A 27,353-nucleotide genomic window follows, 5' to 3' on the forward strand; every position below is an offset into this window, starting at 1 on the left:
GCATACCTCTGGCCTAACCTTTTGAAAAATGAAATCTTAAATGTTTTAATATATTCTTCTGAAAAAAAAAAAAATTGGTTTGGTAATACGTGACTTTTTCTCTGTTTTGTTAACTGATTAATGGAAATTGGATATTCGTACCTTTGAATCCAAATCCATATCTCAAGATCTATTCGATCTATATCAATGAAATTCGGTACATAATACTTTCTTGATGTCACTGATGTGCCAAAACGGTTAATCGGCATCAAAAATTATTGAAATTCGAATATTCATTTTCAAGGCCCCCGATATCGAACATGAGGACCTGTGGACAAATGGATAAATCTCTCAGATGTCTATACTATTATTATAAAGAGGAAAGATTTGTAGGTATGTTTGTAATGAATAAACGCAAAAACTACTGTGCCGATTTCAAAAATTCTTTCACCATTGGAAAGCTACATTCAGCCTGAGTAACATAGGCTATAGTTATTGCTCGAATCTTAACATTTTGAAAATAGTTCCCAGGTAAGGGTATCAAAAAGACTCAGTGATGGAGAATCCTAATCTGAAACTGAAAATCGTCTTGCTAGTCATTTTCTTCGCATCGCAATCCCGTGCGAAGCCGGAGTGGTTTGCTAGTTTTCAATCTCAATTCAAAGCGAATATGTTTTTCTAATAATGTGTCTCCGTGCCAAACATTGGTGAAATCGGGTCATAACTCTTCCTAACTCCCATATACCTAATATTAGCGCTTTTAAACATCCGATGAGGTTCAAGGCGTATATATCGGTTATATGAGATAGCACAGGAAAATTATGTGAACGTAAACTCTTGGATAATATCTAGCTGGTTGAGGAAAATGGTTGAAAACCGTCTACGAATTACTCCATATACTATATGTAATAAATTGAATTATTCAACAAGACTTTTTTGGTTTTCTTTCTGGTTTGTAGTTGGGAATCATAATTTTGAACTGTTATAAGTTTAAGAGTCCACTCTTTTATATTTGACGCGTCTAATGATAATTTTTTTTTGAGATATTCGATTAAGAATATGTTGAATGTTTCGATTATTGTTTTGGCATTATCTACAGCTGAAATATCACTGAAAGTATCATCATCGAATATGCCGCTAACCGGTAGCATCTTGTCAAAAAAGGTACAAACATTCATGATAATTCACGCGATTGTCGGTAGATGGCGTGGATTTTAATATAAAAATCGGAAAAAGGTGGTTATTGACACCAACCACAACGAAAGAGTTAAGGGTTGCCTTCGTAGTAAGTCTTTCAATAATGAATATCGCTCTTTCACCCTTTAGTACACTTTCTCTTGGTTATTTTGAATTCTACATCTTAAATATGCCTTCTTATTCATCGATACTACTGGTACAAATTTCATCGAGATAAGATTTGAGTAGTAAGTTCACTAGTTTATTGTAGTACTTTTCTATCCAGTGGTAAGTTTAAAATATTTTACTCTCACTTCTTTGAGGTTCTCAAAGCTAAGTCAGTAGTGATTGTTATTCTTGATAATCTCAGTATCCTCCTTATTCTTAAGTTATTGCACCATCCTTTTTTATAAGATACAAATTACTATTTTTTTCAAAAAACAATTCAATATTGTCTATCAGACTGTTGACTTTAAAACTCCTTACACCAACCTCCCTCACCTCTAACAAATATTTATCTACACATGCAAACAATAACATATATTATTGTATAACTCAATTTATTGTTTTTATTCAAGGTAAATAGGCACTTGTATATATACACAAAGACAAATACAAATACAAATATCTTTTGATTTTAAGAAATCACCCAAATCAACATGCCGCAATTTCAATTGCACTTTTCCATTTGCATTGTATTCAATAATTATTATTCTGTTATTCACATTTAAACATGTTACGCATAACTGAATATGCTCATAGTACATACATACATCTTTATATTATCTGACTTAAATAAATATGTATGCTTGAGTGCGCCTTGCCAAAGTGAATGCACACAAATGCTGGAGTGGAAGGAACAAATATTAAATTTTAGTCATAAATTGGTTGAAATTTTATTGAAAGGGTGCATTTTATTCAACTGCATTTCTTTAAATGGGTGCCCAAAGTGATGAGTGGCAGTCATAATGTGCTTTATTGGTTGTTGCTATTTGTCAAAAGGTGAGTCTTATTATTCCAAAATTTCCTATTTGATATTTGATATTTGATATTTGATATTTGATATTTGATATTTGATATTTGATATTTGATATTTGATATTTGATATTTGATATTTGATATTTGATATTTGATATTTGATATTTGATATTTGATATTTGATATTTGATATTTGATATTTGATATTTGATATTTGATATTTGATATTTGATATTTGATATTTGATATTTGATATTTGATATTTGATATTTGATATTTGATATTTGATATTTGATATTTGATATTTGATATTTGATATTTGATATTTGATATTTGATATTTGATATTTGATATTTGATATTTGATATTTGATATTTGATATTTGATATTTGATATTTGATATTTGATATTTGATATTTGATATTTGATATTTGATATTTGATATTTGATATTTGATATTTGATATTTGATATTTGATATTTGATATTTGATATTTGATATTTGATATTTGATATTTGATATTTGATATTTGATATTTGATATTTGATATTTGATATTTGATATTTGATATTTGATATTTGATATTTGATATTTGATATTTGATATTTGATATTTGATATTTGATATTTGATATTTGATATTTGATATTTGATATTTGATATTTGATATTTGATATTTGATATTTGATATTTGATATTTGATTGATATTTTAGTTGATTAAAAAGATACTATTTTTAGCAGAATATATTATAATATTCAATATGTTCATTTCACCCTGAAATTTCCCAGTTTCATTCACATTATATCTGACATATAGAATATATAATACAACTACACTTGCATCACTTTTATGACAAATCTTTGTGTAGCCAACAAATCACATTTGTTTCTGCTTCTTTTCAACCATTCTATCAACAACAATAGCAAATTCAGCGCTTGGCTAGTAATTATAATAAAAGCTATGTTTCGAATGGACGCACAAAATAAAATACAATTGTATTGTTAGGAAAATGGACGTGTGAGTTTAGAGAGAGAGAGAGAAACAAACAATAACAAATAATTCACTTTAGTTAATAGATATTAAATTCGAAGTTTTTGGTGTTTGGAAGTTTCTCAAAATTTCTAATATATAATATCGAAGGAGTTTGTCCCAAAATGAGCAAGTTGGATGTATTGAGAATACATTTTACTGCTCTTTAAAACAAAGTATAAGCTATATATCAGCATCTGGTCATCCAAATACTATATTTTTTTTTATGGTCAAAACCTTTTTAGTGCTTTAGTTATTGGAAACAAGTTGTTAGTTTAGTTATGAATATGTCGAGTTCCTTTTTGGTCATAACATTTGAACAATTCTATATTCTAATTAAGCTAATCGAAAAACTACTCTGAGAAATGCTTTATGGTATGGAGTTAAAATTGAAAATTTTGGTTATAATTGTTGCCTATGGTGGCCTCTTTTAGTGAGGTATGTATTCACTCCGACAGCAATGCGGCAATACTGGCATTGGAGTCGATTACTGTGCGCTCTTGGCTATTAAAGGAGTGCCTTAGATCCTTATCAATATCTTCCAGGTATTTTGGTATCCGACTCATGTGGGAATCCGATCTCGCGGATATCGCGGAATCTTTAACTGTAACTGTAAAGCGGAAATCTTGCAAGAGTGGGTACCCAAGCAACATTGACGTCGGAATGGGAGCGGGTTGGCATGTGCTCGCCAAACGCTGGTCAACAACCAGCACCTGTGTAGTGGCGAGGTCCTTTTGGCTCTCTGTGAAGCTAAAAGGTCCTTTTAACTGCTTTCTCCGGGCAAGGTCCATCTCAGCGCGATCATTGGTGTAATTACTGGACATTATCCAATCGGTACACATGCGTTGAGACTTAGGAACGTGGCAGAACGTTTGGAATCATCTAAGCATTTCATTCACCACTGTCTAGCTTTTGCCAGACAGAGGTTGAAACACCTCGGAAGGCCCATTTTCGGCGATCCTAGCGAATTGGCTAGAATCGACAATAGCCGACAATAGCCGAAATTCGTAACAGATTCCAAGCGTTTTGCTGTACCTTAAGGGTCTTTGATCCACCGGTAGATTACTGGTATCACAATGGGCAGCGCTCTATGTTGTCTTCTGTATTTGCAGAGATCTGCCTACGAACCTAACCTAACTTAAACTGTTGCTTAAAGCTCTACTTTTCGGTTGGTGCTTTTCCTTTCGAAACGGTCTTACATGATAAGTAAAGGTCCCTTTAAAGAATATTGCGAGATGCTTTCTATGAAATAATACTTCTCAGGTTAATTGCTGTGTACAGAACTGACTCATGTGACTGATATTAGAAAATCTGATATTGCGCTAACTTGAACCTGATCCAAGGGTATTTCCATTACATCATACCTGGTCACCATATAATGCCGTTCTTCATTTAGTACTACTATACCCAGGGAGCTGTATATATAATGAACTCCTTTTTTCCCATAGCTTTTATTGAGAAGATATAAGGTTCCTTCAGAGAACCAACGGAATTTTTAACCTGAGGTTTTTATTAAGAAACAATTTTTAGAATTTTAGAGAAAATATCAAGCTGTACTAATAATAAAACTTATTTCGGACGAATAGAAAAGTCGAAGGTAGAGTTCAAGAAAACGAGGTTTTACCACTGTTAAGAACGTGAAAATCTACTCTACCTCTCTGCATAACATATGCTCTGGTCTTTGAAATATCCGAGATTACATGAAGTCTTCACAGATGCCTATGGGTATTTACACAATCATCTTTAGTCTAGGGTTCATTATTTGATTATGACCATGGAGTATAGGAAAGAAACGCAAGCCTCTATATAGATCTCAAAGTCTTTTTTGAATTGGACTTTTTAGTATTTTATTTAAAAAGTATCTCAGATATAAAATAAAATTACAAAAGCTATCATACTGTAGTAAAATTAGTACTAAATGTCCAATAAGTATACTAAGTAAAGTGAGGCAATCCATATGCTTTAAATTGCTAGTTATATGCGCTGAAAATTTAATTTTAATTTAATAACTAGAGGCAATTTCGACTTAAGCTATTAAATTTACAAACTTCACTCATACCGAAAATAAATAAACATTAATATTCATTGCTATTTGTTCCGGAACTGAGTGTACGCTGTGTATGAGTAACATTTCAGATTTACTATTTAGGTAATATATTTCTATGTAGGTAATTATGAATATATAAATTCATTCAAAATACAGCTAACATTTAGTGAATAGCTGCACATACAAATATCAATACATATATACTTGTACAGTTATTTCTATTGCGTGCAAACTAATTGACTTCGCTTGATGGCATAACAAAATCGAAATGAATGACATGCAATACTTGGCATAAACGATTCAAATAGCAAACAAAAACTAACAAGAAATCAACGACGCGTGGAGAGAGAGAGAGAGAAAGAGAAGTGGAGAGAGAAATCACTAAAATCATTAGAAACAAATAAAAATACACACAAAATCGCAAATAAAAGTCGCTGACATGCAATGAAAATTGATTTAACGCAAGCCAAAACACTAACAACAAGAATAACTAAGCGACTAGACTGATTTGTGTAGAACAACTAAGCGCTGGTTGCAAAAAGAATTACAACTTTCGGTCTCCTTCCCCACTCCTCCATTGGCATGTTGCTGAAATATGTTGTAAAGCAGCGTAGAGTAAATGAGCAATGAAATAAAACTAAATGTGCTATTAATTAACAAATGACGATTTGATGTTATACCAACTGGCATTTCACTTGACAGCGCATGTCATTTCAGTCATGAAGCCATAAATATGCGGTGAGTTGGCTAGCTAACTGGTGTGTGTGTGTGAGGTGGTGTGAGGGGAAATAACAACTTGTGCCACGCGGCTATTAAAACAATGACAGAACTAGCGGTTGACTTTTATGAATAACTGTGTTGTTGGCTGGCAAATTAAAGAAAGCAGTGCAGCGAGAGAGAGAATTCGGAACTTTTTAATGTCAGTCTAGCACGCAATTTTCGTATAAGATGACTGATGTTATTACATTGAATAAATGAGTGTGTGTTGAGTTTTATAGTTTCAGCGGTTAATTCAAAGTGGGTTTGAGTGAATCTTCAGCGTATAGCAGATTTATGGTCTTGAGAATTAGTGCCTATTATGAAGAAGAGGCGCATAAAAAATCATTAGTCATTTCGTAGTGACTTATGACAAATTGCAGTTAGTTCATCGCTAAATCAGTGGTAGATAATCATTGTCGAGCAAATAAGATTCAAGCGGAAAAGTGAGATTTTGGTAAATTAAGAAAAACATAAATTTTTACTACAGAGGTTTTATTAATTTATTATTAATGTTTGCTAAAGTTTAACTAATTAAAAATTAAAGTATTATTTTCTTAAATTATATGCAATTAAATACTAATTGCGCAATTAGTTAATTTACTCGCTGTATGGTAAATTAAGAAACAAATTAAATTTACATTGCTGATATTTTCTTAATTGCCAAATTTGTAGTCAATTAAATATTAATTGAGCAACTAGTTAATTGAATTAATGTTTGGCAAAGTTAATCTAATTAAGAATTAAGTTAATATTAAATTCTTAAATTATAGCCAATACTAATTACGTAATTAGTTAATTTACTCGCTGTATGGTAAATTAAGAAAAAATTAAATTAACATTAAATACTAATTGAGCATTTAGTTATTTGAATTAATATTTAACTTTAATCCAATTCTATTCTTAAATTATATGCAATTAAGTACTAATTGCGCAATTAGTTAATTTACTCGCAGTATGATATATGAAAAAAAAATTAAATTAACATTGTTGATATTTTTTAATTCCTAAATTTGTAGTCAATTAAATACTAATTGAGCAATTAGTTAATTGAATTAATATTTAACTTTAATCCAATTCAGAATTAGATTACTATTTTCTTAAATTATATGCAATTAAATACTAATTGCGCAATTAGTTAATTTAAAAATTTAATTTAAAAATTAAATTAACATTGCTTATATATTCTTAATTGCTAAATTTGTAGTCGATTAAATACTAATTGAGCAATTAGTTAATTGAATAAATATCAGATAAATGGAGAATAATTAAAATTTCAATTGCAAAATTTAGAGTTAATTAAATACTAATTGCATAATTAGCAAATTGTTGTATGAAATGGCAAATTGAGAACAGTTTGGGGTTAAATTGCTCAATTAGTAAATTAGAACACTTTTCTAGTCTCTCTTAATGAAATAATTACCTTTTACTACAGATATTTTGCATTAATTCATTGTCAATTAATTAAATACTAATTGGTTAATTAGCTAATTGTAGTATGGTATGGCAAATTTAGAAAACTTTAGTTTCAAAAATTGTGTTCGAGTATCTGCTCTCTTAATGAAAATATTTTTTTTTGCATTGCTAGTCTTTACAATTGGTTAATTATTCTATGATATGCTAAGAATTAATTAAGTATAATATTGGTTTCTTGTCACCTGCTACTGCCTTATATTTCTTTAGCATACATACTAACATTAACTTTATGTCAATTAATTAATTTAATGCTAATTGGGCAATTACTTATTTTAATAGATGACAAATTGAAAACAATTAGTAGTTAAATTGCTGAAATCTTATTCGTTACGGAATTAGGCATATTGTCTATTCTAAAATCATTCACTAGTCTCTTCACTCTTGGAACAAAAATGTTATTACAAGGCTAAATGAGTTATCGCTGTCGAAAAAACATAAATGTGTTAAAATATTTCTTAAAATATATCCATTTCCTTATTTAAAATATTTTTTTTTTTTTTAATTTCGTACTAATAAGAAACTTTAACTGAATCCATCAAAATTCAATGATCAAAATATTTAATTTAGTCTATACACAAATTTAAATTAATTACACATTCTTGTCGCTGATTTAATAAAGTTTGTCAGTTGCCATGACAGCTGACAGCGCATCAGTAGACATCAATATGTTTGAAATGAGTTAATGAATTGTGGAGGTAGGTAAACTTTTTTCATGTGCATTCCGAAGAGTCCATTTTTAGTCATTGACAATTTAATTGACATTTGGACACCTAAAAACTCGTTTGGACGACAAATTGAAACGAAGGAGGCTATGGTATGTAGTTGTATCTGCCTGTCAATGTTTTTTAATCACTCTTGAAATATTTAAAAATACGTCTCACATACTCTTTAGTGTCAATTTAATAGTTCAAACATTTGTTTATTGAACCATATCAGAAAAATATTATAATTATAATTACCAAACATTAAAGTAAGCAACAATTTTGAGTAGAGTTGCCACCTTTCATATTATTCTTTAAATTTTATAAAAGTATTAATAGAATATAGTAGCAGGCGTATCAAACCAAACTGGTTCGAAAAAAAAATTTATAAATATTTTAGAGTAGGGTTGCCATCTAACTTAAATTCAATGCTACAGCATTTGGCATCAATCGAAATAATGTGTCTAATGACAAAAAATATTCCTTATATTTATCCATTTCCTCATTGAACTCATAGCCTTACACACTTTTGTCGAAGTTTCACTTTTCGCTCACGTATTTCTGTGCACTCTATTTCCTTTTTTCACCAAATCAAAACAAATGTATGCAGCCTTGCTTTCTGTGTACTCTCGTATTATGTTGAGACTTTCACAAATGTGCACGTTAATAGAAAATAAGCCTCGACCCTGGCTATTGGTCACGCCGCAAAGGCATTTGTCCAAAGCAAATAAAATAAAAGTTTTGCTCCTAACATTTTAACTTTCGGTTGGAGAGGTTGAACCCTACTCAAAAATACTTTGGTGCTTTGTTTTTGTTTTTCGGTACAAAGCTAGTTTATGGTTGGTTGTGCTGATTAGAGCATTTTCAATTGATATCTGCAGAACTTTTAGGTTATTGTTTTTGTAGTGACAGAGATATTTGAACAAAACAGTTCTACGTAAACTGAAATATATAGGTTAGGTTAGATTAGGTTAGGTTAAGGAGTAGATCTCCGCAAATGTAGAGAATCTCACTGAGATAGATTCGACTGTGACACCCGTAAAAACTTCTAACGAATCACTAAGATCTTTATATTGCGACGAAGCGCTTGGACTCAATAATAAAGCTCGTAAGTCGGCTAATGTCGATTCCAGTAACTTCGCTGGGTTCGCCGAAGATATGCCACCGAGGTGTTTTAACCTAAGTCTGGCGATTGCTGGACATTGAAGGAGGAAGTGACTGGACGATTCCTCTTCGCCTTCCTCCAAACAGCTTTGGCAACTATCGTCTGACATGATCCCTAGCCTCACAGCGTGTGTGTCTATTGGGCAATGACCAGTAAACACTCCAATTATAGGGGAGAGATGAGCCTTACTGAGCGACAGTAGCTGCAAAGAACGAAATAAACTGAAATATATATATGAGGTCCCATTTCGTTAGACCTTAAACGACATATATGACAGATGTCTTTAGCTTTTGATATCTATATTGTGGCCAAAGAAGCATATCCATTTCATTTCATTAAAATATCAAGCGTATAAACCAATAAATACGGTACAAAGTGGACCGGATGTCCGAAAATTGTTATATTAGGTATACAGAGTCTAGAGGAAGTTCTGAACCGATTTTTATTAGTTTTTAGCACTAGAACACATTCTTCTCAAGAAATGATGCGCCTTAATTTCATTAAGAAATAATCAATAAAGTTCATAGTAATGAGATTGATATGTGGTCTTTGGTTTCTGGTAGTCTGAGGAGATATCTTATGATTTCATTATTTTCAAAAGAGAGTTGCAAAATTTGGAGAACACAATAACGGCTATATTCTTTTTCGTTGAATGTATTCATGTTCTATAAGTGTATTGCAAATGGAAAAAATCTGTTAGAATTTAATATTATATTATAAGGAAAGTAGGCGTGGTTGTTGTCCGATTGTACCTGTTTCTCAACAGTAGCATGCATTTGTCACAGGTATATTATGTATCAAAATTGGTTAAAATTTGTCGAGGAGTTGCTGAGTTATTAAAGTTCAATTTATGGTGGGTAAGGTCATGCTTCCAAAAAGTTCTTTGTTTTAGTAATATTTTTGATCGGACCTTAAAAGGTCATCTACTTTGAGATCATTGTTTCACTTTAGTCATCTCCAAAAAAAATTTCTTTATAAAATCTTGACATTAACCCAATTCTGAAGATTGTAGACTTTAATATACTATTTTTCTAAAACACCATAAATTGTTCCAAAACTAATTGCATTGTTGTAGTGTACATCTTTGTACGAACAATTGTTCCATCCGAAGCTGATTACATCACCGATTACAGTTACATAAAGCGTGTGGCATATTGAAATGTGCCAACAGTGCGAAGAGGCAACTAAGATTTATGACTTAGATAACAGTTAGCTGTAACTGCTTTTTGCAGCTAGTTAAGGGAGCATTTTTAAATTACTTTCTACTTTCTGCTTCTTTTCTTATTATTATTTAAGGCAATTCGACACATAGAAAAAAACAACAAGGGTTGGGACAATGCCTTAATCAGTTTCTTGGGAAATAATACCGAAGTTTTATGCGCTTATCACGTATTCGAATCGAAGCCTAATTTTGTTTTTCATTTGTTACACACACTGCCAAATTAATAGCAACTAGGCAGCTGGTGTTGGGGGACAAAGGTATGGCAAGGATAACAATGACATTGTGTGTGAGAGCGCGGATGTGTGCTTGAAGGTGTGCATTGATAAAGGCAAATGCCAAAACGTTTGCATGGCACACACGGAAGCGAACGTACAACAAATGAGCGCACATCGCGTGTTGACAGTCGTAAAATGTACCGTTTGTTTATTTTTTCACAATTCCTTTTTTCATTTTCAACGCTTTTATTTCCCATTTCATTTGGCTGATGCAGCGCTTTTTTTTTGTTTTTTTTTGTTCCAAAATTCATTTTCATCATTTTATTTTAGACCCTTGTCCCAAACAAATGTACAACACCAACAACCACATCTATATGCATTTGAATTCTTGTACACCCCTCCCCCTGTCCTGTTTTTGTTTTCATGCCCTTTTTATTGTTTGCCTGGTCATTGGCGTTAGTGACCTTCTCCTCGTTGTTGTTGTCTGCTCGTTTGTTGAGTTTGCGCCTTTATTTACTTGTTTAAAATTGGTGTGAGTCGCGTCATCTGATTTTAATTTTTTTTTTCTTTTCAATTTCGCATTTTCCCCCTTTTTATTTTACTGTATTTTTGCCTTTCACATTTTCACTTTTCTCCTGTTTGATTGCATCAACATTTGTTAGCTGAACTGTGAGTTGATAAACTTTTTGTCCAAGGTTAAATTGAATCAATGTTTTCAAAATCTGCGCAATTTTCCAACATTATGTTTCTGGTCTTTCGAGTGGTGTACGTCATTAATGGTTTGAATGTTTTTAGAAAGTTTGACTTTTAAGTTTATTAGCTTTTGATAATACTGGAGAAAGCTCTTTTATTCTGCTTTATCAAGTTTTTAATGTAATCAGTGGAAAAATAAGTGAAAAGTTTGGAAACAATTTGTTTTCTAACTAATTATGTGTTAATATAGCCTTCGAGGAAATTCTAAGTGAAACCTCGAATAAATCTTATATGAGAATGTAGAAATGTTTCGAATAAAGTATTTTGATATACATATATAGTTCATACAGTCTAGTCTCCATATTTCGGTAAAATAAATATAGCTCTGGTATGTACTAGGATTATTAATTTCGCACAAAAAAAAATTTTTTGAAAATCGCCTTTTTTTTAGCCACAAATCAAGTTGAAGAGTAAAGAAGATCTTCACCGATTTGTTTTATCCTAGTTCATACCATAGGTATATGTGTATATAACAACGTTTTTAAATTTGGAACCGATTGGATTAATAGGTTTTGAGTAACCTCAGTCAGTCGTAAAAGTACTGTTTCGAGAAAAATGCGTTTACAGTTTTTAGAAGCAAATTCTTATAGGTTCGAATTAATAAAAAAAAATATTTCTTGAAACGGAGTCTTAAGTCATTAATATTCATGTCTTTATCGTCAATAACATTGCGGATGCAAATTGGTTAAGGAATCAACTCTCTCGAAGTCCTTGATATTAGCTTCGTATGGCTAAAAGGAATTTCAGTTATACCGGACGTCTTCAAAACACATGAGTTTGTCCTGCGGCGCACTGAGACTGTGTTTTCTCATAGAAAAATAAATATTTTTTTATAAAATACAGCTAATTTTTATCGACCAATCCCACTCTTCGAAGTTATGATTATTGAATTCCCATTGAAAAGAATACAAATCTCTTGTAACACCATTGAATTCACTATAATTATAACATTTCTAATCACCTCAAAGAAGATAAAGCGTCTGAAAACCATAGTGTCGATTCCATCGGATTCCTAACATTCATTTTTTTGTTTCATTCTCTTCGCTGGTACCAATAGCTGGAGAAGAAGTAGTAGGGTCAATTTTAGTATTGTTGTCGAAGTTCTTACTATATATTATAGTGAATTTTGATCAACTATTAAGCGAGCGACCTAGGAACACTAGCTAAAATATGAAAATGCATGTAAGGTGTGGGCTAAATGCGGGGTGAGGGTGAACACAATTTGATCAACATTTTCGACATACTGCCCACTAGTACAGGCTGGGCTAATCACTGAGCCATTCTTAGCAATTTTCGCCACCAAGCTACTGCATATCCAAGACAATATGTTCACTTACCGATATATACGATATAAAGCCCACCGTAAATTTTAAAATCCGTTCACCGGGTGTATGGGGCTAGAGAAAGCATTAACTTGATTTTGCATATTTTTGGCACAGAGAGACACTATTGTATGAAACACATCTGCTTTGAATTTCTTTATAATATCTGAGAGATTTACATATATTTTCGATAAAAAAATTGGTCAAAGGCACTGGGGTTCTCATATTCGCTATCTGGGGCTTATAGTCAATATTTGCCGATTTTTAGACTGGCGTTGCCACACTATAAAAGCAATATTTGTTCAAAGTTTCGTTCCAATATCTTCACTGGATATCTTTCTGTGCAATCTTTCTTTATCTTTTTTGATTTAGGAGTTACTATGGACCCTAAAGTAAATTTTAATTGTCATGTAAATTCAATAGTTTTTTTAAAGCTAAAGGTGATCTTAGCTTTGTTAAAAGTTGGTCTAAAGAATTTAGTGATTCGTATATTACTAAAATTTTTTTACAAAATTGGTCAGGCCAGTATTCGAGTATAGTTCTGTGGTATGGAATCCTAGTTACCATACTCATTCTGTTAAGCTAGAGTCCGTTCAAAAACAATTTTTACTTTTCGCTTTAGGTCTCTTGCATCGGGAATCAAGATTGAATCTTTGTCTATATATTAGTCGTTTAAAACTTATAAATCTACCGACACTCCGTCGTTCGGAAATGCTCAGCATAATATTCCTAGTAAAACTTCTGAATACCCATAGTTTGTAGTTCATTCCTTTTGTCTGATATTAAGTTTAATGCCCCATTTCGTTCATCTAGACAGTTTAGACCATTACTTTTAAAATCTTCTAGAACAGATTTCGGGTTAAACGCACCATTCCGACGAATATGTCATGATTTTTAATCTCATTCCTGCACATTTGTTCTTATCTGACGTCGGTTGCGGTTTCTTCAACAATAATAATAAAAGAGACCTCTCATATCACTATAAGCAAGCGATATGAGGCGTTTATTTGACAGCTTGGTCAAGCAAATTTTATTCCAGTTGGGTGTTCATTTGGTCACTCGCTTATAAGAAGATAATGTAGTTTCTTAGGCACACATACCTACCTGGCCTATTTTAATGTACTACTTCAATAGCCTAATATTTTTTTACTTCAATTAAAACGAACAGTTTTTAGAAACCCAGGAATCAGTAGAATGACAGTTTGAAATATAAGTGTTTCATTCCTTTTGTCTCTTCAAAGTTAATTCGAATTTGTTCACACTTTACTTTACTTGTACATCGGAAGAGCCGATTGGACAACACTTATTTTCAAATTTTATTTAACTAACTATAAATTCAGGCGTTGCCAACGCTCAAAATTTTGAACTTCACTGCCTCCGCCTTATTTACGCTCTGTTCTAACAATAAAATCCTCTTCTTCTTCTTTTTTTCAAGTATACATTACACACTCAATTTTCCCCTCCATATTGTTGACTTGCAATTTAAGTTGATTTCTCTCTTTATTTTCATTGCACTGTACTGCAAAGCCTTAACCGCAATCAAGCATTTTTCGCGGCAGAGCAAAATAAGCTCGAACTTAAAGTCCAACACTTGCGCACCGAAATGGCAGCGTCATTTGCTGAATGCAAGAAAATCCGCTTTAAAGAAAGAAAGTTGGAAAATCACATTGCCTGCCTGCTAATCTGCAGCGCTATCTGTATGGCCAACGCCAAGCTAGCGTAGCTCCAAACTCCTGTTGGTGAGTGTGAGTACCAGCAGCAAGTTGAATTGAAACATTTTTGCAGCATTTCTTGCGTCTCTACTTTTTGTGCCGTGCAATTCTTCAACGCCTTGCAGCCAGCTTGCCTAGCTAACGGGACTTACGCTGACTGAAAACGGTTTTTAATTTTCCGTTTGAAGTGCGTTGGCGTTGGCGTTGGCGTTTGCCGCGTGTGAATGCTCATTGCTAACTTCTGGCAAAAACGTATGGCGGCATATTTTTGTGGTGGCATTGTCTGCATAGTTCATATTTTTCGGTGTTGCCACAAAGTGTGGCAAGTAATTTTTGGTATTTAAAATTAAATTTCGTGCCTGCCAACGGTAAAGTGTGTGTGCCTGTGTATATGTAAGTAACAACAACTGCTTGTGTTTGTTTGTTATCTCTCTCTGATTTTACATTAGCACTTCTGGGTATCTCTTCATAGTTACATATCTATATATATTTATATATGCTCTTCATGCTTAAGTCCATGTCAATGTATCCCTTTTCATTTTTGCAATTATCTTGAACATTTCAAGTGGTAAACAAACCGCACAAGTGACCGTTGTCGGCATTGCATGCTGCTGCAATTGCCTCACTGCTGCTGTAACGCCATTTCCTGCATACCTCGAATACTACTCAGCAGCTATAGACATTGTAGCGTAGCATTTCAACATTTCCGTATATCTAGCAACCGGCAACTTTGTACCTTAATACTTTGTATGGCGCTGCTGCTGCAATCCTTTTCTTTACTTACCACCTTTTGTCGCCGCCACCCTCAGGCGTATACGCAACTTTTTGCAGCAAACCCATCAATGCAATGCATGGCTATGCGGTATACAACTTAATGGTGCAGTTGAGACCAGTAAACCAAAAGGGAGGTGATTTAAGGTGTTAAGGAAGGATAGCTTGAGTTTCCTATAAGGTTTTTAGTAAATTTTTTCTTGTGCTTTGTAGGAAAAACTAAATGCTTTGGAGACTTATAGGTTGGTATATAGAAAAATCGGTGTATTTTGAAGTGAATGTGTATAAAAATTGGTAGTTGAAATCTTCTTAGTTATGAAACCGTTAGTTAAACTCGTTAAATATAACTTTTTCTTACTTTATTACACAAAAATCGCACCTAACCTCACTTTTCATAAAAACTGAAACTATTTTGTGAGGTGAGCGAATATAAAAATCGGATATTGCAATCTTACAAGATATAAAAACCGTTTTTTTTTAATTTTAAAATAGTATTTATTCTAATTTTATTAACCAAAAATGGTACCTAACCTCACTTTTTATATAAAATATACTTTTTTTGCTACGAGCTAGTATAAAAATATGAATCTAAATCTTATTAAAATTAAAAACCGGTATTTTGGATCTTATGTGCTCCCTTTTTGTTACTTTAAAACACAAAAATCGCACCTAACCTCACTTTTCATACAAAATTAAAACGAATTTTTGAAAAGAGCAAGTATAAAAATCGGTAGTAGAAATCTTATTTGATATAAAAACAGTATGTCCACCTTTTATAAGGTTACTCTCTGAAATTATTACCAAAAATCATACCTAACCTCACTTTTCATAAAAAATTTTTTATTTTTTTTTCGTCTATTTTTTTGCTCACTTGGTTAACTGCTAGTTTCCCCACTTATATACGCCTATGTATACATTTATCTGTCTGCCTATGTTTGCTTTCGGGTTTTTGTTGCTTTTGTATGTCAAGCTTTTACAATTTCTAATATTCTTCAAGAGCCATCGTACTCACTTCCGGTGTTGGTTTTTGGTCATGTACTAGACATGCACTAAAGTAAAGTTCGTAAAAACACACACAGGCACTTCTATATTCTTCTATATCTGAGTGTGTTTGTGTGCATTTGTCACCAGGCTCTTGCATTTAATATGTACACAGAGAGTGGAGAGCAGTAGAAGACACACTCGAGCATATTACATGCACTGTGTGAGTTACGCATGCTTTTGAGTTTGATTGTTGCATCGTCGCCGCTTTACCGCTTTAAAGTGTCCCTTCAATTAAGCCTTTGCACAAATAGATATGTTCATATATACCCAACATAAATCACGTGCTTAAAATGTGGTTGGAAAAAGTGTTTATTTAACATGCATTTTGTGGTGTTTCTTTGTTTGTGTGTGTGTGTAGTTGTGTAGAGATAATGAGTTAGTCGCATTGCGTTGATTTTTGTGTGAAAGATAATGGAAATTTCGGTTGATAATTAAAGTGCGCACAAGGGTGAAAAGCAGAAAATAAAATTAATGGAGGAATATTTATTATCATTCGAAATAATATTCTTTGGCATTTCATTTTTAAAGATTTCATGAGTTGGCCGCAGCTACGTATCAGTTGGTCCATTTGTTGAGACCAATTTTCGATGTTCGTTCGAACATTTCGACTGGTAACTGGCGCCTGACACGCGTGATGTTTTGCTTCAAGACCTGAATCGAAGCAGGATTGTCCGCATAGACTTTAGACTTTACGAATCCCCACAGGAAAAAGTCTAACGGAGTGATGTCACACGATCTTGGTGGTCAATTGACTGGCCGAAATCGATAAATTGTTTGCTCACCGAAGTGTTCTCTCATGAAATCCATTGATTGCTGCCATGTGTGGGAAGTGGTGCCGTCCAAATGTCGCCGATATCACGAGCTTAAATTTTAGGCATCAAATAGTCGGTTATCACCAAATCACAGCGCCGAATCGATCCTTCGTGGTCTTCGTGTATACTCTCAGCTACGGCTGCTATAGTTTCTTCACTGCGTGCTGGACGTGGTCTATGCGATCGTATATTATCCAATAATTGGGTCTCAAGATGGATGATGATGGTGTTGTGGATAGGCCTCATATGTTGATTATAAGTTGAACGAAGCCCGCGAAAAACATAGGTTTGAGTAGGGTTGCTACATTTTTATACTCTCGCAACAAATGTTGCTAAAGAGAGTATTATAGCTTTGTCCACATAACGGTTGTTTGTAAGTGCTAAAACTGAACGAGTTAGATATAGGGTTATATATACCAAAGTGATCGGGGTGAAGAGTGGAGTTCAAATCCGGATGTCTGTCCGTCCGCCCGTCTGTCCGTCCGTGCAAGCTGTAACTTGAGTAAAAATTGAGATATCTTAATGAAACTTGGAACACGTATTCCTTGGTAAGGTGATAAGAAGGTTAAGTTCGAAAATGGGCGGATTCGGACCACTGCCACGCCCACAAAATGGCGATAACCATAACACATAAAGAGCTATTACTAAGCCATAAATAAAGTTAGGAAAATAAAATGTTGAACATAGGATCACATTAGCGAAGGGCACATTTAAATGTAATTTGTTTGGAAGAGTGGGTGTGACCCCGCCCCCAAATAGGTATTTTGTATATATCTTGCAAACCAATAAAGCTATATAAACCAAACTTTCTGCAGTCGTTTCTTTTAGCCGTTTTCTTCTACAGTCCAAAACTGAAAGAAATCGGATAATAATCACGCCCACCTCCCATACAAAGGTTAGGTTGAAAATGACTAAAAGTGCGTTAACTCACTAACGAGAAACGTCAGAAACACCAAATTTTACATAAGAAATGGCAGAAGAAAGCTGCACTCAGATTTGTTTACAAAATGGGAAATGGGCGAGGCGTCGCCCACTTATGGGTCAAAAACCATATCTCAGGAACTACTCGACAGATTTTAATGAAATTCGGTATATAATATTTTCTTGGCACCCTGATGACACGTGTGGAAAATGGATGAAATCGGTTCACAACTACGCCTTCTTCCCATATAACACAAATTTGAATTCCATCTGAACCAATGAAGATAGTGGAATAAAACTTTGCACAAATAGTACATAGCATCTCTGACTTCACTTGTGAAAAAATTGTCGAAAACGGACTATAACTTTTCAGGGCCCCAGGTATCGAACATGTTGAACTCAGCGCCTAAGGATAAATTTTAACCTAAAATTTGGGTAAATCTCTCAGATAATTTAATTTAATTCAGAGGAAATTGTTTTCTTCTAATAGTGTTCTGTTAAAAAAATTATTAAAATCGGGTCATAACATTTCCATATACCTCATTGTAGGTTTTTGAAAAGTTTCTTTTCCTAGCTCCCATATACTTAATTATAGGTTTTTCAAAAATACGGTGGGCTTTATTGCGCAAATATGTATTGGTTAATATGTACTGGTCTTGGATATATGTAGTGTACCCTGCTGGTGAAAATGAAAGAATTACCTCAGCCCTCATATAGTATATATTACGATTGTCGTTATTCTATTAAACTTTATGCCGACTTTATGGGTAAATTTTGCATGTTTTTAAGTTTCTTCAATAAATTGCGAGAGTATAAAATGTTCGGTTGCACCCGAACTTAGCCTTTCCTTACTTGTTTTGTAATACTTTCACTTATTACTGACTATATATTTGCATTGATAGACGCGTCCATTGCTCTTTGTAATAAAAATAATTAGTTTAATCATAACCCATTGGAATTCTCAACCAATTTATTGCTCCAATATTGATCTAAACATGAAAAAGTACCGCGCAAAGACACTAGTTGTAACGATTTTAAAATGTGAGAAGGTCTTTAAATTATAAAGGAAAGGAAGGTCTTTAAATGATAAAGATACATTAATAATAGGAATTTTCATAGCAAAAAATGAGTTGGCAACTCCAAGCAGCAACAACCAATCAAGAGATTATAATGGTTTCAAGTTGCCATCCAGTTATGACAATGACATTTTTACAACACCGTTTTAATTCTTGTGATTCGATCTGATATGCCATTGGAATTTCAGCATTTTCAGTTCCCTTTTCATTTCACGTTCGCTTTATCAACTAAATGTATAATATAGATTTGAGAAATTCATACCTTTGAGTCAAGAAAAAAACCTGTACTCTCGTGACTTACACATATTGTGATGAAAAAAGTAAGAACTCTAGCAGACCGTGCATTAAAGATTTAAATAAAACCTCAATTGTTAAATTTTTTCTTTTTTGATATACAATAGGCTAGGATCTACTAATGGTGTATATCTTTTATCGAGAATTTAAGATGTACTGACTGATTTAGAAAGGTAGCCGTAGCCGTTTCATGCTTTTCAACTTTCTTCAAAAGCTGCTTTCAAGACTTCTTACTTTTCTAAATCCATTTAGAGGTTATAATTTCAAGCATATGTATATGTATAATGTATATTAAATCAGTAACTGCTTTCAAGTCACCAAAAAAAATTCTTCTAAAATAAATCTACTTTTCGCACTTTAAGCACTTAGTGAGTGTACCATAACCAAACAATCTTAGTAGAAAGCTTTAAAGCTTTTGTTTTGATAAAAAAAATATCTTGACCTACATCAGTGCTGTTTTTTTATTGCATCCTGTGCCACAAAAGTGTATGGAATACCATTTTAATATTTCAAACAACGAAATATCACACAAGAGAGCACAAGATAGCATGAGTTGTTACACAACTTGAAGCGCGAGCATGGAACTTGTACCTCACTGCTACGTGTTTACTAAAATTCGAAGTTTGCTTAGAGAAAACAAAATTTTCACAACTCGTAACTACACTTATGTGCACTACAGTGAACACACGGAACACATTTATGATATACGGGTATGTACACACATGTGCTCATATTTATTGTTGGCCTGCTGTGAAAACAGTGAAAAACAGCAAAGGTACTTATTTAAATTTGTTTTGTGTTTTTGTAAAAGAAAAGACGAAAGCTTTATGGTGAAGTATACATAAATTTGTGTATTCTCATATATACATATTTCCTTTCTCCTAAAATACAGTTTTGAAGATTTCACTCCACTTGCCGCTTGCATAAGCAATACACTTGCTCAAAATAATGAAATACATAAATATGTATGTATGTATATATGTATATGTATATGTCTCTTTGTGCTCCTGTCATTTTGTGTGTGGCCACATGTGCAACATTCGGCAGTTTAAGTGAAATGTGGCTGACCTAAGTTATTAAGCACATAAACATATGTAAATATGACAAGAAGAAGATGCACTTAAGCGCCAGCAGTAGTGTTGTTGCATGTAAACAAACAATTTTTAAATTTTACGAAAAGGAGATTGTGTGCTAAGAAAAGTACTTAGAATGAATGTTTTTGTTGGCATCCCTATTTTCAGTGAAATGTAATTATTTGCAGGGCAACAGCAAGTTTGGACAACATATTTTTGGAAACATTTTTAAAAATCAGTTTTAATAGGCTTGCAAGTTCCTTGCGATAGCTACTAAACTCAATTTTCCATTATTTTGTGTTCCCATCTAGTCCAAATCATAAGAAATCTAACACAAATTTAACACCAACAACTAAATGTATCAAGTATCATCACTTTACGACCAAACTGTAGAGGGAGTATTTTCTTTACGACCCAATATTTAGAGGGAGTCATTGTAGAATAAAATATATACATATGTAAATATGTATAGAGGTTCGGAAAATATTTGGAAAATATTCAGTTTGGTGTTCATCAGAACTAGGATAGATAAGAAGAAAGAGAAAAACATGATTTCCAATTAAAATCACATCTGGATGAGAATTTCAGTATCAATATACAGAGGTAGTCAAAATTATTTACACATCGGACGTTTTTTTACATGTTTCACACAAAAAGCTGTCGCTTGTTGTTGTTGTTGTCGCAGGGTAACAAAATGCAATGTTGTTGTAAACCTTGATCTATTCCTCAGCGAATGAAGTCAGTTTGGCTAGAATAGCTAGAAATATGGCGGAGATATAAGCAAATGAACTGAAGAATCGCAGTAGTCAAAATTATTTACACACGTCGATTTAGCCTTTATCCTTGGATTTGGTTTGAGCAAAAGTAGTAATTGGATTCTATGGCATTCAAAACAATCTAACTCAGCCTTAAAATATAAAAATTTGTAAATAAAATGCAGAAACCAAAGGAATTAAGGATTATAACTATATCGGAGACTGTTACTAAGTTTAAGACTGGGGTTTCGGCTTCGGAGTTAGTAAAAATTTATAGAATTTAAAAGAATACTGTTTATAATATTATTAAAAAGAAGGAGACGAACAATTGCAAGGATACTTTAAAGAGAACTGAGCAGAACCTGTGATAACTCGAAGATAATGTAGAAGATTAGTAGGAACTTTCATACAAAATCCCACAATTAGTCCTCTTAATATTGCAGCACCATCGAATCAGCATATTGCATGAACAGTCAAGGATGCTACACTGCTCAGGACCTTAAAAAATTTAACATAAATGCCTACGTTGTGCATAAAGTGGTCAATATTTCCAAAACCGATCCGATTCCGAAAAATCGATATGCCTCTCATTTTCCATAGATTGCATCCTAAAGCCTGTCGTGGGCAGATAAGGTTAAATTTTAGTTCCAGGGCTTCTTTAGTAAACGCTATATGCATTTACCACGTGAGAAGAAGAATAATGCAGTTTAGGTGCTAAACAGAGTCAGAGTGGTGACATTATGATTTTTGGGGAAGTTTTCCTTACTTTAGTTCTGGAGATTTGGTACTAATTTAGGGACCCTAAATCATCCGGATTTATCAGAATTCACATGACCATGCCATTGTGGTAATTAGTCGGCCTTCTCCAACTATTGACCACATTTTACAACAGGACAATGCTCCATTTCATGAAGGATCGTTACAAACAAAACTTTTAAGTGAAGCAAATCAAGTTGACCTCCGCAGAGTCCCGACCTAAACTTAATTGAAATTATTTGGGGTTTCGTTAAATATCAGAGGTCAATTGATATAATAACCGAAAACGCCGAAATTAGCGACAATTGGTCTAATTAACAGTTAACTTTGCGCCCAAATGTGTTGAATCAATTCGGACCATAAAGCAGGTTGTTATTGATGCCAAAGGTGGGGTGGGGGGCAATTATGAATTTATCGCCTTAGAATAGTAACTTAGACTAAACATTAAAATTAAAAAAATTATCATTAAAAAATAACAGGATAATTCATTTCAAGTTGTGTGTAAATACTTTTGACTACTGCGAGCCTGTAGCTCATTTGCTTATATCTCCGCCATATTTCTAGCTATTCTAGCCAAACTGACTTCATTCGCTCAGGAATAGATCAAGGTTTACAACAACATAGCATTGTGTTACCCTGCGACAACAACAACAACAAGCGAAAGCTTTTTGTGTGAAACATGTAAAAAACGGCCGATGTGTAAATAATTTTGACTACCTCTGTATATATAATACTCAATTCTACTATTCGAAAACGGCTACACCAAAGTTTAGAAAATTTTGTAGAGAGACTTATGATTTTTCCCGGTTTATAAGTGACAACTGATTCATTAATTGTACTGTACATGAATGTTGTTCAATTGCCATCTTAGGTCAATCATATACGAGTAAAAATTGTCCGTATTTTCAATGTTTGGTCATGAAAAAAAAAACTAAACAAAAAAGTTTTGCTTAAAAAAAAATTCTGTGTGAACCACCCTTAACATTTCGGAAACATAGCTTTTGCCCGATTCTCAGTTCTACCCGATCTGTAACCAAAATTTCATAAATTTCTGTTTCGGAGGAGTTTCGTACTGTGCCATATTATGTATTAGAATATATTAGGTAGAAATATTATATCAGTTCGGCACTACTGCTCAACGTTGAATCAATAACGGTACGAATGTATTTATCTACAATGGAATATCAATGTAAACTGCAAAACATAACTTCGTTGCTGAGTCATATTCATAAAATTACATTGGAAAAATCTGATTACTGTCTAACAAAATAAGCCAGAGTAATAAATACTTACATACTAAATCAAAGTTTTGCAGTTTACAGCTGGGTGTATACACCATTAGGTATCATATCATTACCTATATCTTATCACATAAAAATTTGGGAAAAAAATTTTCCCGAAACTTAATACCATGTTCGATATATTTATTAAAAATATATTTACTATTCAATAACAAAAATGTTACATATTTTAGTGTCATATCAATGAAATAAAAAAATATTTTCGATTTCCATTTGTCTAATGGCAGTAAGGTCCAACTACTACTATATAGTTAAATTTAATTCATTTGAAAACCCATTTTGAACACATAAACTGAAATATTTCACCCGTTTTCTAAATTAAACACAGAATGCTTACAACCAAATGCGTAGTTTTCCTTAAGTCAAATTCACTGACACAAAATTGGGAATAATACTAATGTAATTACATAGAACAAATGAATTACATGGACTTCGGACATTCAGTAATGCTACAAATCATCAAAAATTGCTCTGAAAATTAAATAAAATTACATTATTTTGACTACTATTGTCAGTAAATTTGACAATATTGACAATGTCGGAAGCATTATTTAGAAAAACCAGCAGCGAAAAATAATCTTCAGTGAAATTAAATCGAATTTACTGACGCAATTGACAAAAGCACTACCATTAGTGTAACCAGAAAACTACAGACATGGGTTTTAGACATTTAGTAGATATCCAATTTGTGTCAAAAATGCTTTAAAAATTTAAAAAAGAAACAATGACATTATTTTGACTACTAATGTCAGAAAATTTGACAATATGACACTCATACATCATTAACCAAATGCCGCAGTGAGAAATATTTTTTACTAAAATTAAATTCGCCACTATTTCCTACATTCCATTATGTCAAATTCACTGACGCAAAATTTGACACAAGCACTACCGTGATTGCATTGATAAAATTACCGAACTGCACGTTAGACAGTTAGTGGATGTACAATTTGTCAAAAAATTTTATAAAAATTAATGAAATTATTTTGACGACTATTGTCAGAAAATTTGACAATATAACCATTACACATAATTAATGTCACAGTGAGAAAAAGTGAAATGAAATGTGTAATCATTTTGTATTGCTCTAAAATATAGAGTAAATCAAAAATATGAGGAGACAAATATTAAAATGAGGTATAATTTGACAAAATTTTGACAATAATGACATAATTATGACGTCATTACTATTTATAATTTATATCCATCTGTTTCCACAAACTATTAAAATGAGAAATAATATTGTTTCAGACTTCTCTATGAAACTTGGTCTTAGTGAATTAGAGAGTCCTGTCAAAAAGTCGCAGAAGCTTCACAAACTTATTTATACTCTGGCATATTCATCAGCAAATTGCCATAGTTGTGAAATATATTATCATTAATTGTCATTGCATTTATTAATAACAATTATTAGCCACACTAATATTAAATTAATTTCAGAATTAATTGAAAGACTCTAACTAACTGTCAACACAATGCATTTATGTAAATTATTCATTTCTGTTTTAACAGCAAACATACATACATACTGAGTGTCACTCATACTAATATCGAACTTTTAAAATTTATATACTTTTCCTTCAGGCAAAAGCAAACGCGAGCGAATCACAGAAATTTGTATTGAATAAATAAACGAACTTCAAAGAAGAACATTGGAAAATCGTTATAATTAAGAAAGTGAAAGTAAAAGTTGCCAAGAGCGGAGGCTTCCACTTTAGTGTAAGCTTTAAGGCATAGCATACTTTAAAAGCTTTCGAGTAAATCCAACCACTCGATTTAATTTGCTGTAACATTTTGTTGTTGTATGAACTTTGGAACAGCGTGCAAACAATATAAAAGTGCCATCATATATACTGCGTACAGTTATCCGCCCGCAAACGCCACATTGTCCAGCGCAGGGCAAACGATCGAACGTCGCCTGCCGACAGACGACAGACGCAAACACACAAAAATTGTGAATACCAGCAAAGCGTTAACATAATAATGTTAAGTTCGCTCGATGCTTTAGCCGGTAAAATTTCACCTGGTTCTGGCAAGAATAGTCCGTCCCAGCAGGCACAGTCGCAGCAGCAGCAGCACCCACAGGGTTACAATATAAACCAATCGTCCGAGACGGATATTGCACAACAACAACAATCGTCGTTCAACCAACATTTGCCTGCAACAAGAGAACAGCAGCAACAACAACGCTACAATGGCAATCATTATAATGGACTGGACAACAACTGCAATAAACTGTGCCACATCAATCACAACAGCATACACCCATATCAGAAACAGCTGTCAAGTCAACATAGCCAACAACAATTGCAATCGTCGCCAACGCAACAGCAACAGTTGCAAACCTACTGTCAGCAGCAGCAACAGCTGCAACAACAACAACACGAGTTGTTTCAACAACAGCTGTTGCAACAACAGAAATCACTGCTGCTGCAACAACAACAACAACAACAGCAGCAGCAGCAGCAAATGCCGGAGGAGTGCGATTCACAGCAGGACTTTCGCAGTTGCCTGAAGGAGAAGTGAGTATTTCATAAATACATAGTACACTAACACTAACACTAACAGCAATAACAATAGTAATAATAGTTTGGCTGTAAACTATATAGCGAAATTGGTTCAAATCGTCGTACATATTCGTACATATACATACATAAACAAAACTGTAAAATTTAGTCAACTTTTCATACTCCGTTTTTTCCTGTGTGTGTATGTAAATGTTGTTGTTATATTTTTCGTTATATGCTGCTGACCAACTGTCTGTTCTGACTGTTGTTTTGTGGTTAATTCGGTCACTTACATTTTTATTGTTGTTGTACATACACATGTGTTCTTTTTGCCCTATATTTCACAGCACTACATTATATTAAAGACGAAAATTTCTATTCTATAGATTTCTCTGATAACCATTTAAAATTTTTTCTGAATTCCACATTTTACTTAATATATAATGCAGGTTTATCCAAGCCAATATTGCAAATTCCATAAAAGTTAAATTCGAAATTCGTCCAATTTTGGAGAAAATTGCAGATCCCTCATAAATTTCGAACACTTTTCTTTTTAAATAAATGAATAATATTTTTTTTTTTGCGTATTCCATGGATTAAATTTGGTATTTCCGCCTAGTTTATGATCCCTTTCACTATTTTCATTAGCGGTTCTTTATTATGTGTATTCGATTTGTGAAGCGTTGAAGGGATATTTTTATACTCTCGCAACAAATGTTGCTAAAGAGAGTATTATAGTTTTGTTCACATAACGGTTGTTTGTAACACCCAAAACTAAACGAGTTAGATATAAGGTTATATATACCAAAGTGATCAGGGTGAAGAATGGAGTTCAAATCCGAATATCTGTCTGTCCGTCCGTCTGTGCAAGCTGTAACTTGAGTAAAAATTAAGATATCTTGATGAAACTGGGCACACTTACCACTGCAAAATCGGACCACTGCCACGGCCACAAAATGGCGAAAACCGAAAACACATAAAGTGCCATAACTAAGCCATAAATAAAGCTATGGAAAAAAAATTTGGTATAAAGGATCGCACTATGAAGGGGCATATTTGGATGTAATTTTTTTTGGGAAGGGGGCGGGGCCCCTACTAAGTTTTTTGTACATATCTCGCAAACCAATAGAGCTATATAAACCAAACTTTCTGCAGTCGTTTTTTTAGCCACTTCCTAATACAGTGCAAAAATGAAAGAAATCGGATCATAACCATGCCCACCTCCCATACAAAAGTTAGGTTGAAAATTACTAAAAGTGGGTTAACTCACTAACGAAAAACGCCAGAAACACTAAATTTCACATAAGAAATGGCAGATGGAAGCTGCACTCAGATTTTTTTACAAAATGGAAAATGGGCGTGGCGTCGCCCACTTATGGGTCAAAAACCATATCTCAGGAACTACTCGACCGATTTCAATGAAACTTGGTTTGTAATAGTTTCCTTACATCCCAATGATATGTTGTGAAAATAGGCCAAATCGCTTCACAACCACGCCTACTTCCTATATA

At 33.2% G+C, this 27,353-nt stretch overlaps 1 protein-coding gene across 4 annotated transcripts in view; it reads left to right on the top strand.

The window, feature by feature from the left end:
* LOC105216537 (CUGBP Elav-like family member 2) overlaps positions 1 to 27,353 on the top strand; it is a 309,490-nt gene that overhangs the window by 83,227 nt on the left and 198,910 nt on the right. For all 4 annotated transcript variants that reach the window (XR_008470570.1, XR_008470569.1, XR_008470571.1 and 1 more), the window contains exon 2: positions 24,920 to 25,857. Coding sequence is in view for 1 of the 4 variants with exons in the window: in XM_054227861.1 (XP_054083836.1) it covers positions 25,319 to 25,857 (539 nt within the window). In the remaining 3 variants the exon portion in view is untranslated. The remainder of the gene's footprint in view (positions 1 to 24,919; positions 25,858 to 27,353) is intronic.

The sequence above is a fragment of the Zeugodacus cucurbitae genome, chromosome 3 (genome assembly GCF_028554725.1).
Source record: "Zeugodacus cucurbitae isolate PBARC_wt_2022May chromosome 3, idZeuCucr1.2, whole genome shotgun sequence".
Taxonomy (NCBI): domain Eukaryota; kingdom Metazoa; phylum Arthropoda; class Insecta; order Diptera; family Tephritidae; genus Zeugodacus; species Zeugodacus cucurbitae.